Raw genomic sequence first — 13,692 nt, 5'->3', positions numbered from 1 at the left:
TGTGTTGTGTGGTGATGCTGGCCTAGTTTCTACGGGGAAGTAGAAGGTGAGTGGGATTACGGGCCGCACTTACGACTCGTACTGCTTGCTGGCTACTTTCTCCATGCTCATCCTGGCGATGGCTTCCGGCTCCGAATCCGTTTGCAAACTTTGTGACTGTTATTGTGGCTATTTCCGTGGCTGTGGTTGCCGCTGCTCCAACCGCTTCAGCCGCTCGAGAATGGGAACGATACTATGTGATTGCTAATGGCTAGTAGTGCTGCTTCTGCTTCTTCTGGCGGAATTCTTCTCTTTTGCCTTAGTTTCAGCTCCTTGGCTGCGCGAGTGTTGCGAGTGTGAGTGTGAGTGCGTGGGTTTGTTTGTTTGTGTGCGCGATGGCTTTTTGGCGATTTTGGGGCCGCCGCTTCTTGGGGAGCGGTTCCTGCTCTGCGAGTCCTCTGGTTACTAGTCAACAATGATCCTGCCTCCGTGGGTGTCCTTTATGTCAGTGGATTTCCAGTAAGTATGCTTATTATTTATTTCCTGGTTCGTTTTGGTTCACTCGACTGCAGTTTTTTTGTACAACATGCGTCCAATTACGGTCCACTTGCATTCCACATTCCACGCGGCGCTGTCAAATCTAGAAATCAGTGTTGAAAAGCATGCGAAGAAAATATTAAAAATATTAATTTGAATTTTCTTTAAAAATGCAAGGAATCAATAAAAACCTCATTTTAAATAATCATTATTTAAACATATTTCAAGAATAAAGCAATAAAATGAATATGTCGAAGAAGTAGTGCATTCAGTCAGACTTGGCAGTCAAAAATAGAATAAATGGCTAATTGGACTGTAAGAGTTTTAAAAATTATATTAAAACGAGAATATTATTGTTTATATATTTTCTCTTTTGTAGGAACATAAATATTCATTTATTAATTAAAATATATACTGTTATCTTTAGCTTATTCGTTGTCCAGATTTTGAATGAAATACGACGAATAAATTTTTGATTTTTCGGAGTCTACAAAATGAATAGATTTTATAAGTAAATTATCATAATTTGCAATAATTCATAAAAAAAATAAATACATTAAGTGTAATTTTAACAATTTAATTACACAATTACATTTTAATTTTAATAAACGAATTTAAACACCTGACTACTGTGCACTTCTTATACAAGTATAAGAATACCTAGAGTATAAGAACACTCTTAATATAAGTGCCATCCCTAGCATGTTTGTGCAGTTTGGTCAGTCTAAAAAAGCAAAAACAAAGTTTTCCTGGAACGAATTTTTGCAATTTTTACCAAAATGACGCAGGTGGCTTTTCTGGACAACCTGCTGAGGGAGTACCTAGTTTTCCGTGGGTTTTCCAGTACCCTGAAGGCCCTTGATTTGGAGCAACGCACGGAGAAGGACCAACACTTTCGGGCGGAGCGAATTCTCGAGCAGTTCCAAAACGCAATCCAGGCCTACGACCTTCAGGCCCTTCGCAGTCTTTGGCTGCACCTGGACAACAACCTGTTCTCAAAGCTTGAGCATACCTACGCTGTGGGTAGGTCCTAAGGGATGGCACTTCAAAGCTATGATTCATAAAACACTCACTTTATTTTAGCTGTGAAAAAACTGGAGAACAGCTTACTAAAGTATTATCTGGTCACGGCATACAGTAATAATCGACACGATAAGGTCTCGGATTTCTTCACAAAGATGGCTGGAGAGCTGCAGCAGCATAGTGAGTGGAAGGATTGGTTCTGTAAGTGTTCTACGCTACGGCCGGGGCAACGCCCTTATTAATTCCCATCGATGCTTTCCAATTCAGATTTTCCGTTCTGCCGAAATGCGGAGGAGTCACCCACGTTTGCTCTGTTCTTCACCAAGCAGTGGCAGGATACACTGCTCCTTTCGCTTCAAAACTTTCTAACCACCGTCTACCAATGTCTGCCGCAACCCACATTTGTGCGGGCCGAGCAGGAGGCGGCTCATATGCAACGCCTCAGCGACGACAATGCTGGTCTTCGCACCCGACTGCTTCACCTGCAACAGGAACTCCACCAAGTGACCCAGCAACAATCGGGAACGGGAGCAGTCAGCGGAAGTTCCCTTAGTGGGGATGCGGGTGCTCGGCGGAGGAGCGTCTATCGACCGCAACAAAGCCTCAGTGACATCTTGCCCTTTGACATTAGTCCACCCGGTCACATCGTGGACGACTTTTGCATTATTGCCTCTGAGGCGAATAGTGTGAGCCAGGCTAGCGACGCCCAGGCCCGGGGACTTAAGCAGCTTATCCGCAACATAGGGTCTGGCGGCTCACCCGTGATGGGTCGCAAGGATCAGGCTGCTGGTTCAGTCGGAGACAAGTCGAGCAAACGCAGATCGGGAAGCGTGGGCCGTAGTTGGATTTAATATAGTCTGTAGAGCTCAGGGTCGATAGTTATGGCATTCCCGACAACATTCCCTAATCAGTTTATATTTCAAAAGTACTAGGCCTGCATCCTTATATTTTTACTGTTATCAGCAATTATGATTTTTTTAAACATTTTTATAATTGACATTTAGTTTAGATAAGTATAATTTATCGTAGATAAGTCTCTTTTATATAAAATTCAAATGAAGGAGAGTAATGCTTTTCGTTTAAAGGAAGATTTGAAGAACATGTAAACCTAATTCCATACTCAATCTATGAAACCCCATGCTATAACCACCCAACAAAATCGACCCAAAGATGTACACCAGTATTGTCAGTGTTATTCAATGTTTATTATTTATTTGCTGGTCTCCCTAGTTCGTAGACGTACAAAACAAAGAGCAATGCGTGTGGCGTAATACATAAATGCAATAAATAACGTAAAATTACAAATAAATATGTTGTATAGGTGTACAGACGATTCGTATTCGTGTATAAAACATCATCCCGATTTATACAAGCAGCACAATTTAAAAAATACAGTTTACTTTATAAAGGTGTTGTATATTTATATATATACCTATATATATATTCTGATATATGTATATGTTGCATAAAGTAGCATCGCTTCTGACTCGACTTCCGCTCTTGTCAATAAATGCAATTTCGGCGTGGCTACGGAAGGGAATTGCTCATTTCTCGATTCTCGGATCGTTACTTATGGAATATGTATATGTATATGTGTATATCTATCTGCCTCCTGGCTTCAGAAGTGGGTTGGACCCGATTCCTCTACAGAGCCGTCTCAAACGATGGCAGCGCTGGATTCGTCACCGGAACCGGCACGCACTTGTTGCTCTCCGCGCTGGCAGCTCCTCCGATGGCCCCACTCGCTGCTGAGCCCGCTCCCGTGGCTCCTACTCCTGCTCCGTTTGTTGACCTGGCAAAGCTCGACTTCAATTCCCCGCGCATAAAATTGTTCTCCTCGGTTTGCAGGAAGAAGTTCCGCCGCAAGTCGTAGGTGGAGAGGGTGGGCTTGGTTTCCCCCGCCTCGGAACTGGCCCTGGAGCCCCCGCTGGTGTTCGAGTTGTCCTCTTCGCTGTTGGCCTCCGGTATGGTGGTGGACATGATGTCCGTCCGTGCTGGCGCCGTTGCAGCAGTCACCGCATTCACGGGACCCCGCATTTTGGGCGCGAAAGTCTTGGAGGGCGAACCGAACTGTCCCTGGCGCAGCATCCTCCGGTTGGCAAACGTCTTGGGGGATCCACTCAAGTCCAACAGCTTGAGGCTGGAGTTCAGGGTGGGCTTTCCAGGCGCCAGTTTCTGGACCGCTGTCACTGGCTTCGGCTGGGGAGGGGGTGGGTTGGCTCCAGCAGACGACTTCTTGAGGAGCTCCACGGCAGAGACCTTGCGCTGGACCGGACTTGCCTTGGCGGACTTGGCCAGGAGCAGCTTCTTGAAGTCCATCAGCGTGGTCTTGCTTTGACCAATTCGGTCGGCACAGGTATTCAGGCGCTCGGGAGAGTCATCGCTCCAGTTCCTCGAGGGCTGCTTCATGGGGGGCACCTGGACGCCGGAGTTCTCTCCCTCGCCGCCTCCCCCGACTAGGCCTCCTCGCGTGGGCGTGGAGGTGAGGAAGGCGCCACCGCTGCGATTCCTTGGCACGATCGGCGATATGTTGGTGCGGTTCCCGTCTCCGGCTGCTGCCGCCACTGGGCGCGGCAGTCGGTCGGCCCGGCGTATGGGCGTGGCATAGAGGTCGTCCCGGCAGGTCACGCCGCTCGTGGGCTGTGGCCTTGGCTGGCTGCGCCGGCTCTGCAGCGTCCAGTAGATGGGCGCACTGCGCTGGAAGGGCGAGGCAGTCTCAACTGTCTCCGAGGGCTGAGTGTTCGGTGCTGGCTGCACTTGCTCATAGATATTAGAGAAACGTTGATACCCTGCAGGGCGATAAAGAAATGGAAACAGGGGATTAGTCATCAACGTTTATACTCTTCAGTCGCTCTTTTTAGGATTAGTAAGCAGTCTCGGGTGCGGCTGGTTAGAATTTGGGCAACCATCTACTAGAAGCGTTCAAGGCAAGCGGTTCCTTACATACCTGGAGGTCTCCCGGGCGACTCGACATTACCTGGCAGCTTATCCGAAGCCCAATCCCACTCCCCATGACTTTTGCGAGTATTTACAAGTGCCGGAATGGTGCTGGGATGCAATTGATGCTTGTGGGTGGGATGGTGAGTGGTTTGAGAGTGTGTCGGGTATTCGTTACCTTTACCAGATGCCAATGATAATGTCAATGCGGGTGTTTTGTTTAGCGATTTATTGTTTGATTGTCGATCGGTGGGCATGGAATGTGGACTGAACTTAGCCGAGAACTTACATACATACATAGGTGGTTAGGGTATGGTGCCAATTCTTTAAACTACTCGTGCTGCTAGTGATTTCGGGGGAAACGTGCAAAAACTACTACTACACTACTCGAGAGGACGAGGACGCAAGCAAGCTCTGGTTAGGATGCAGTAGAAGCCTTTTGCACGCCTCACACTTGGAAATCGAATTTAAAAAATCAGCATCATGGACTTAGCTTAGTTTTAAATCATAACTGAGTATTACAAGACGTGAACGGTGCAAAAAACTTTACAAAAATGTACAGTACAGGCGTTGCATTATGTTAATTACAATTTGATACAAACATTTCTGATTAACATGTAACATATATTATCGCTTAAGTGTAGAGTTAAGTACAGAAACAAGCACAATTATAAACAAAAGGTTAATTAAAAGTCTGGGCCACCCAGAGACTGGCCCATCATGGGACTAGCCGGTCCCTGGACTTGATACACAGCTTGACTTTGGGTTTAAACTTTAAACAATAACTGACAAAATGAAACACTTCGAATTAGTCACAAAGCACGGGTGTTATTTACAAACAGATAGCTGGAAGGGTGTGAGATATTCGTGGTAAATTATAAAAAAAGTGCAAGCTGTGTAAGGAGTTGTGGACTTGCAAGTCAGCGCTAAGAATTCTCTCCTCTTGGCAGAATCAGGAGCAGCATATCTAGTGTCGGCGAAGGAGTCTCGGTGGACATTGAACCCAAGGACAAGTTTCCGTCTTGGCCCATTGAACACGTACGCCCCTGCCGAGGGCCGCCCAAGGGCCTGGCTTCTGAGGGTAATTACCATGTGTTGTTTACTTAGGAGGAGCCACTACCGCAACTTTGGCCACTACCATATCTCAGTCACCTCGAATTTCTGGAGGATGCGCTGCCTTCGGTTGCCGTTCTCGTCGCTGGGCAGTATAATCTTGAACGGACGCAGCAGCACGCTGTCCACAAAGGACTTGTGGTACTTGGCTGGCAAGGACAAAGGCGGGGCGCAAGGCTCGTCCTCCTCCTCCTCAGACTCGTCTGAGGCGTTCTCGTCTGGCTTTTGTTCGGTGGTTTCGTTCAAAAGAGCCGGTGAATCATCAAAGTTCTCCAGGGACTTGTTCTTCAGGTAGGAGGAGTCGTTGCCGGTGGTGAGGGACAGCGAAAACTCGTCCACCAGCCGCTCGAAGGACTTGGCTATTCTGCGCTCCCCGCCAGGTGAGCCCTGGCCGTTGGAGAAGTTGCTGAGATTGCGCAGCCTCAGGGAACTTGTTGCGTGCTGCATGGGGGGCATTGCACCCGAAGTAGGTGCCGCCGCGAGGGTTCTCTCGGCGAGGTTCTCCTTGTTCATCTCAATCTCCCGGAGCTTCAGCTCGTCGTTGGCCAGCCTGTAGCTGTTATTGCGCTTCAGGACAGCGCGAGGCTGGCTGGGATTCGAAACGGAAACGGAAAACTGCAACGCAATTGGGTCAATCGATAGGGGGTGGATGTTGGTGTCGGTGTTGGGGCTGCCAGCTCCCCCCCGAATGTCATTTACTTTCGCCCTCGGCGGTAGGGGTGGCAGTTGCTCCCCCTCGCTGGCGGCATCCCCCTGAATGGTGTGCTGTATGGAACCACCCCGGCCGCCCCCCAGGGGGTTAGTTTCCATTTCAGCAACCCTCACTTTCGACTCGCAGACTTTGGGGCTCTGATTCGGAAGCGGATGCTGCTGCCTCACACTTGATATGCTGCCCGCTGACTTGCTGCCTTCTGAACGGTTGTGTGGCAGGGTGCTCTTAGTGTTGCAAAGTAGCGTGTTATTTACAGGGACAAAGGAACAGGGCTTGGTTGGGACTTGGGTTACGGTTACGGGGGACTCGGTTTGGCAGCCCATCGGCTGGTCTGGATGAAGCTGGTGCTGCGCGGGCTTACCTTCTTCGCCGGAGGAGGAACTGTTGGTGGCTGCGGAACCGGTGGAGGAGTTGGACTTGCCCGAGGGCGAGGGCATCATCAGGCTGGCCACGGGCGCTGCAATGGTCTCGTAGAAGGGGTTCGTTCGGTTGGCCAGGATCTGCTTCTGCTCCTGGTACGTGGCTCCGGCGGCCTGGTAGGCAGCCATGCCGCTACTGTTGCTGCTGATACGGCTGAGCGGGGACTTGGCCACAATCGGCCTCACATTGGCCACCTTTCGGTTGACAATGCCGCCACTCAACAGTAGGAGTTTCGGGGTTTTCTGGGATGCTGCTGCGGATGTTGCACTTTCTCCCGCAACTGCTGGCACTGCACTGTACGCACTTTCGGTTTCCTTCACGTACGGACCAGGTGCGAAGGTGGTGTGTGCACCCTTGCGCCGCTTCAGACTGTCGGAGTCGTAGACCACCCTCCCCTCGGCGTTCGGACGCAGTCGTCGCTGTGCCGTCGTGCCGAGCGGCTTCTCCTCGCTCAGCTCGCCGATTTCCGCGTACATTGGTATACCAGCACCCTCGCCGCCTGCCCCCGTGGCTCGTTGCTGCCGTGGTGGTTGCTCCGGCTGCCCCGCGACGGCGACAGCTGCTGCTGCCGGCGCGCGCTCGAAGGGTGGTTGTGCGCAGGCCCGGCTCTGGCTCTCTCTCGGCGGAGTTTCCGACGAGACTGCATGCCGACGCAAGTGCTGGGGCAGCTCGTTCAACGACACATACTCGGAAACGGCCACTGGCGCTCTCCGCGTAACTATGTCATTGGAATAGTAAATGCCCATTCCCGTGGCAGCCACCTTGGGTCGTTGGTTCTGGTTGTTGTTGTTGTTGCTGATGTCGGCTATGGTGACGTACTCGCCGGCCAAGTCGTAAAGCTCGTCGTTGTTCACGGCGCTCGAGTTGGCGGGCTTGGGGCTTGGCAGTGAACCAGATCCGGAGGTGGGCGAGCTTTTGCCGGGCGCCAGCTTAACCCTCAGCTTTTCGAACATCCCGCTCAGGGCTTTCGTGGGCGTCTGCTTAAGCTCGTTCAGGTTGTGGTCCTTGCTGGCGTTTGTGGGGGTCTTCTGCTCCTCCTCGCCCTCGCCCTCGCCCTCCTGGTCCACTTCTATGGTCAGGGTGCGGTTCAGATCCTCCTGGCCGCGCTTCGCCTGGTGCTCGTCGTCGTCGCTGGTCGTGGGCGTGATGATGCACATGGAGGGTATCCTCTTGGAGCTTATGGCAGTCTTCTGCTTGATGCGCTCTATGCGCTCCACTCCCTCCAGGTCGGAGCTCTCCGAGAACTCCAGCTGCTGCTGGTCCTGCTCCTGCTGCCGCTTCTCCTCCATCTCCTTCTCCTCGATTTCCGTAGATCCACCCTTGGCCGGGGACATCTTCACGTTCCTCTTAATGGTGCCGGTGCGTTCCAGGGTGCTGCCTATGGTGCTGCTGCTGTAGCTCCTTTCCAGGGTGCTGCTGCTGGCACTGGTGCTCTGGCTCCGGCTCTGCCCACTCTGCTTGCCCAGCGAACTGCTACGTTCCGGGACATCCGGCCCGGTCACGGCTCCGCTCAGCAGAGCCACCGTGCAAACCGTGCCCGCCGAGCTGGTGGTCGTCGACGTGGACCCCTTGCCGAACAGCTCGTACTCGTTCTCTGCGTTCAGCACCGTCTGGTTGGACTGGCTGCCGAAGGAGTAGCTGCTGGTGTGCAGGCTGGTCTGGAGCGGAGTGCCGTTCACCGCCGAAGGCTCCTCCTCCTTGAGGGTGCGCAGGCCGCTGTCCATGTGGAAGGAGGTGTAGTAGCCCTCGGTGTCGCAGCTGTAGGCGGAACTTGTCTCGTCATCGAGATGGCCGGGATAGCCTCCAGCTTCGCCCTGGAGCTCCGGAGTGGCAGTTCCCTCGCTTCCGGTCACACTGCTCGAGGCGGAGGTGTTCAGGAAACGCCTCCTACTCAGCATGGACGAAGGCGGGCCACTGCCTGCTCCGCCCGGCTGGAAGCTGGAGACATTCAGAGAGGTGCTCGAGGCACTCGACTTGGGCTGCATGGTGATCTCGCTGCCGATGGAGGCCCGGCCGGATTCCGAGCTGGCACTCCAGTTGCCGCTGGACGAGTGCGGCTGCTCCTCCTTGCCGGCCAGGGCGTGGAGGCCGTTGCGCCTCTGGCGGTTCAGGGTGGCCGTTTCCCGCATCTTGACATGGGCCGCCGCCACGGAGCCCACCGGCTGGAGTCTGCCTCTCAGCTGGCCGGTGCTGGACACACTCATGCTCTTCTCCGAGGAGGAATACGAGGGCTTTCGTTCGTGCGAAAACCGAGATTCACTCTTCTGGGCCACCAAATGGTGCACCACACACTCGTCGTCGATGTCCCGTTTGGGCTTCTCGCCATGTCCGGATTCCCCATGGTGTTCCTGCTTTTCGGCCCCCGAGGAGCTGCTGTTGTGGGAGCTGCAGCCGCTGGTGTCGAGCTGGTCGGCGGCCAGGTCCCCGGTGCGTTGCATGAACTTGAACCGGTTGCGGCCCCACTGCTTGAGGGAGTTGAGCCGGGTGAGGGTGCTCTTGCCCTTGTCGTAGGGCAAGGCAGCAGATTCCTTTTTTAAGATGTCGCTGGACTTGCTCCGGCCGAACTTCTTCGACGACTTCTTGGCGTCCGAGGCCGCGGCGGAGGCGGAGACGGACGTCTGGTGGCTGGAGGCGGGCGCCACCGGCGAGGTGGCGTTCGAGGCATTCTTCGACTCCCCATTGCTGTTTACATTTTGGAAATATTTTGGAATTCGACATATTTGCAAAATATTGGGGGGAACATAAAAAGAAAATATGTTTGGTATTTGGTTAGCATTTCTGGTAATGATGAATGGAACATGTGGGAGGTGTCAGAGGGCAGAGAGTGAGTGAGAGAGAGAGAGAGAGAGAGAGATAGAGGCGAGAGAGTAGGATAGATGCCTTCCTCTATGAACATTATTGTGAGTGAATTTTCAGTCAAGATGTTTCTTTTTTGATTTTGATTTAGATTTGGATTTCTGTTTCTGGTTAATTTCACGCACACACACAAATGCACAATACATGACGTGTTTGGGGGGAAAACTACAATAAAAAAAAAACAACAACAGCGAGATGGAAATTAATTAATGGCACAGTTCAAAGTTTAATTTCCCAGCATACATTAGTACACTTTTCGTTTTCTGGGCTCTGCGAGATTATTACAGGCGATTACAACATCTAAATTCTCGCGAGGGGAACTGTGCCCGCCAGCATGCAAGGTGCTCTGCGGAGGGGAGGCTCCTCCGCCTGGGCACAGGGAGGCAAAGGGAGGCTAAATAAATTGGCGATAAGAAGGCGAGGAGTCGCTTCGATTCTGGGCCAGCAAACAACGTGAATTAAGGGGATTTCTGAATGCCATTCGGTCTGGTGGGGGGGCCTGGCAGCGGTCTGGCAGGGAGGGGAGGCCCAAAGTGCAGTCATTGCTAAAAGATTTCTACTGAATCCAAATAAAACGAACTCACTCCGAGAGGCGGGCGCACACAAGTGCTCCAACAGAAACAAAAATCACGAAATGCACTTACAGTTTGACAGCCACTGCCGGCACATGGGTTCAGAGTTTTTGCCTTGCTCCGCATTTTTTCGACTGCTGATCGCACAGATATTGAACAGCATTGACATAATGCCTCACCCATACCCATACAGAATACTGTATGAGTGAGTCGGGGTTTCGAGTTGCACAAATAAGTAGTGCGACGGGGTATGTAGAACGCAGTCATATGGAATGACGCCGTCTCCGACTTCGGGACTCGGGAGTTGGGAGCCAGGAGTCGGGAGTTTGTGGGCAGACGCCGAGCCAACAAACCAACAAAAAATACAAGATTTATGAAACTTTTAGCAAAAGGCGTCGTCGTTGTCGTGTATGGCGTTTGAAAAGCCCAGGAAAAGCAGCAACAAGGGAACAAAGTTAAAAAACTTATCCACTTTGACAAAAAGAGAAAACAGATACCTAAAGTTTGGAAAAAAGCCAAAAATCTTCAAGATCTTGAGAATAAATGTAATCCAGGAATCTGGTAGTCTTATCTTTTGTTAGTTTTTAAATCAAATCTACAAAAATTTAACTTCAAAACAGATAAAATACAAGTCTATTTCTAATATTCCAAACTTTGCAGAACTTCAAGGGATATTTTCTCTGTGCAGCCCAGTGGTTGCTGGAGCGGAGTAGTGTCGCTGTTGGAATGACTGCAGCTTTTCGGTCTTGGCCAAATCCTACGGAACTCAGTCCTACTCGCGCATGATTTATGCTGATGATGAGCAGGCGGCCAACAGGCGGAAAAGGCTCGGGAGTGGGCCGGCTGACTGACAGACGCCAGAGGTGCAACTCCCAGCCCAATGTTGCTGGTGGCTGGCAACAAATGTTGCCCAACATGTGTGGGCGGTTCGAGAGCAGGGTAGAATGTGCGGGGGTGAGTGTCTTGGATGGATCATGGCTCATGGATCTTGATGTATTGTATGACTGACTGTGAATGATGGTGTGTATGGATGGATGTGTGTATGGAAGTGTTCTGGTTGTGTCTGCTGAAAATCGATTAATTTGTTAGGCTGTTTCGTTGCAAGCGCGCTCTTCGTTACTCATCCAGAGAGGCGGTTAGAGATTCCGATGTCAGAAGGCTTTCAAAATAATATTTCGCAAAGAATATGGAAAATATATAGCTGAAATTTGAGTTTGGCTGGCATGTTTGGCTATGGTTTCTAATTACGTACGGCAAGGCTAATAACACAATTTATTTACAATTTTTCGTTTGTACAACATTCATTTTAGTTTCGTAATTAATCGGTAATTTAGAGACATTCAATCGAGGCATGCAAGTTGTGCGGCTAATCGGGCAAACAATATATAAGATACGATAAAAAATAGTTAATGGCTGAGAGTTCTGATCTGTACAGTCCGCCAGGCGCTTTGTTCAAACAATATTTAAGAGGCAATTAAATACACACGAAAATTAGGCAAACGAAGAAAACTAAACAGCATAACAAATCGTCCAGCTCAGCTTGGCTGATCACAATAATCTCATAAGAAAATGCATTTTCGGATAATAAGTCGGATAATACGGGTGTTGGGCGGCCAGATCCGAGGGATCTCTCCGCAGAGTATGTACACATGTGGATACGAGAATTAGTATGGTCTTATGTACAGTCCGAGGGCGAACGAAAGTGGGGAAAGGAAGTAACAGGTGGCATCTATACATCAGAACACATATAGACATGTACCGGGGGCTAGGGCTATGGCTAGACAGAAAGAGGCGGCTACGTACCCATTGGCCGCGTCCTGGATCTCCTTCTGGTCGATTCCGGCTATGGTGTTCCTCCGCTTGCCGCGCACCTTGCGGGACCTGGAGCGCCGGCTCACGGTCTGGACGTTGTCGTCCAGGTTGTTGCCCTCCGGCTGGCCGCCGTTCTCCGGCGAGGCGCTGCTCGAGGACCCGGCGGCGGTGGTGCCGCCGGCGTAGCATCCAGTGGTCGACTTCCGTGCCGCACACATCCGCTGGAAGTGCTTCCCGCTGGTGTTCACCGAAATCACTTCGGCGGGGTATCTGTTGGGCCACAAGGAGAATATTGTTTAGCAATTAATCATTTCGAAAATTAAACCCCGGCTCAGGTTTGTGGGAATCGCTTTTGGGAGAAACTTGTTTACAAAACCAATGCGGAAAGCGTGTATAGTTCGAATATCGAGCGAGGCTACGGCTCTCCGAAGTGCACTTCTGCGGTTATCCAAACAACAATTTGTTTACGCTTTAATACGCCAGCCAGCCACATTTTTGTGCTCCAAAACCGACGGAGCGTGAATGCCCGGCTCGGTTGCTCTGGTCTGTGGCTGCTCCATTTCGGAGTTTTAAAAACCCCGAACAAATGAGCCATGGCCGCAACGGGCACGCCCAAAGCCCGTCGCCCAATACCAATATAGGCTTTTGGGGGGGACTGGGGGCTGGGGGGCTGGGAAGGTGCATTCTGGGGCCAAGCCGGGTCGGCGACACTTGCATAATGTGTGTGGCCGCATTGTAAATATTCATACGTAATTGAATTAATTTATTTAAGCATTTTTTGCCCCGATGCGCTCGCTGAACGGGCATCTCGTGCTCCAGACGGGCAGGGCAAAAACGCTATCGAACGTCGAAAAAATGTATAATAATAACAAACAACGGATAGCTATAAAAGCTATTATTTCTTTTTTTGTTTGGTGCGTCATGAAAAACAAAAGCAAACAATAGACGCGGTGAAATTTGCATAAAAAACACATTAAAATTGTGTTTAAATTCGAGATTCTCCTGAAATGGGAAATGGGCACAGCCGTTGTAAAACTGTAAGCGGTGACACAGTGCACTAAAACTGTAAAATTGTCTAGTTTTTAAATTTTGAATAATTAGTTAATTTCTTGAAGGTAAATAAAAGGAAATCATAGGTTTTTTTTGTTAAAATCATACAAAGTTAAAATGAATCTTCTGCTATTTTTTTTCATGATTCATTAATTCATAGAACGCTTGCTTGGCACTCGTTGGGAAATTAATTATGATTTTAATAATTCTAGGCTATTAATTAATGCTGAACCGGCTATCGAACGGAAAGGCGAGAAACCCGATCGCCGGAGGGGCCTTCCGCAATACTCACTTTAAGGCAATCAGTTTGGTTTGTTCCTCGGGCGAGGGCAGGCGATGATTCAAAGGCACGTCTTTATTGATATCGTTCGGCAGCAGGGCCTGTGGGTGGTGGTTGCTCCGGGACTGGTGGTGCTGGGAGCTGTCCGCCGCCTGGCTCAGGTTCTGGGCGTACAGGGCGTCCACGGCGTCGGCGGAGAGGACGGACGGAGAGAGGGCCGGGGTCAGAAGGCCGTTGTCGCCGATGGCCAGGGAGGTGCTCACCGAGGTGTCCACGTGGTGCATGCAATCCGGCGTGACGGTGACATCACCCAGCGCCTCGCTGGATGTCCACTTCCGCAGATCCTCGATGGCAGCGGGCTGAAAAAAAAATAAAAAACAGAGAGGCCAGTTAAAACATCG

The 13,692-nt window shown here is 50.6% G+C and overlaps 3 protein-coding genes across 6 annotated transcripts in view; 1 reads left to right on the top strand and 2 right to left on the bottom strand.

Annotated features, from left to right (window-relative positions):
- The window catches only part of eIF4EHP (eukaryotic translation initiation factor 4E homologous protein), a 43,102-nt gene extending 42,506 nt beyond the window's left edge, over nucleotides 1–596 (bottom strand). The window contains exon 1 of one of the 3 annotated variants that reach the window (XM_070281290.1): nucleotides 74–596. In XM_070281290.1, coding sequence (XP_070137391.1) covers nucleotides 74–111 — 38 coding nt within the window. In that variant the 5' untranslated portion in view covers nucleotides 112–596. The remainder of the gene's footprint in view (nucleotides 1–73) is intronic. The other 2 variants (XM_070281289.1, XM_017245421.3) reach the window with 2 other exon arrangements.
- Nucleotides 597–1,217: 621 nt separating this feature from the next.
- LOC108128070 (WD repeat-containing protein 91) lies at nucleotides 1,218–2,747 on the top strand. Its single transcript, XM_017245438.3, has 3 exons — nucleotides 1,218–1,539; nucleotides 1,600–1,740; nucleotides 1,807–2,747. The coding sequence occupies exons 1-3, from the start codon at nucleotides 1,296–1,298 to the stop codon at nucleotides 2,388–2,390; spliced, it is 969 nt and encodes a 322-aa protein (XP_017100927.1). The 5' UTR covers nucleotides 1,218–1,295; the 3' UTR covers nucleotides 2,391–2,747.
- Nucleotides 2,723–13,692, bottom strand: part of gukh (NHS actin remodeling regulator GUK-holder) — a 34,962-nt gene continuing 23,992 nt past the window's right edge. Inside the window, exons 3-6 of one of the 2 annotated variants that reach the window (XM_017245436.3) lie at nucleotides 13,304–13,650; nucleotides 11,953–12,231; nucleotides 6,663–9,403; nucleotides 2,723–4,328 (exon numbers count right to left, since the gene is read on the bottom strand). In XM_017245436.3, the coding sequence (XP_017100925.2) occupies nucleotides 3,184–4,328; nucleotides 6,663–9,403; nucleotides 11,953–12,231; nucleotides 13,304–13,650 (4,512 nt within the window). In that variant the 3' untranslated portion in view covers nucleotides 2,723–3,183. The remainder of the gene's footprint in view (nucleotides 4,329–6,662; nucleotides 9,404–11,952; nucleotides 12,232–13,303; nucleotides 13,651–13,692) is intronic. The other variant, XM_017245437.3, reaches the window with a different exon arrangement.

This window comes from Drosophila bipectinata, chromosome 3R (genome assembly GCF_030179905.1).
Source record: "Drosophila bipectinata strain 14024-0381.07 chromosome 3R, DbipHiC1v2, whole genome shotgun sequence".
Taxonomy (NCBI): domain Eukaryota; kingdom Metazoa; phylum Arthropoda; class Insecta; order Diptera; family Drosophilidae; genus Drosophila; species Drosophila bipectinata.
The sequence above is the reverse complement of the archived record's forward strand: the minus strand, read 5'-3'. Positions and strand labels throughout refer to the sequence as shown.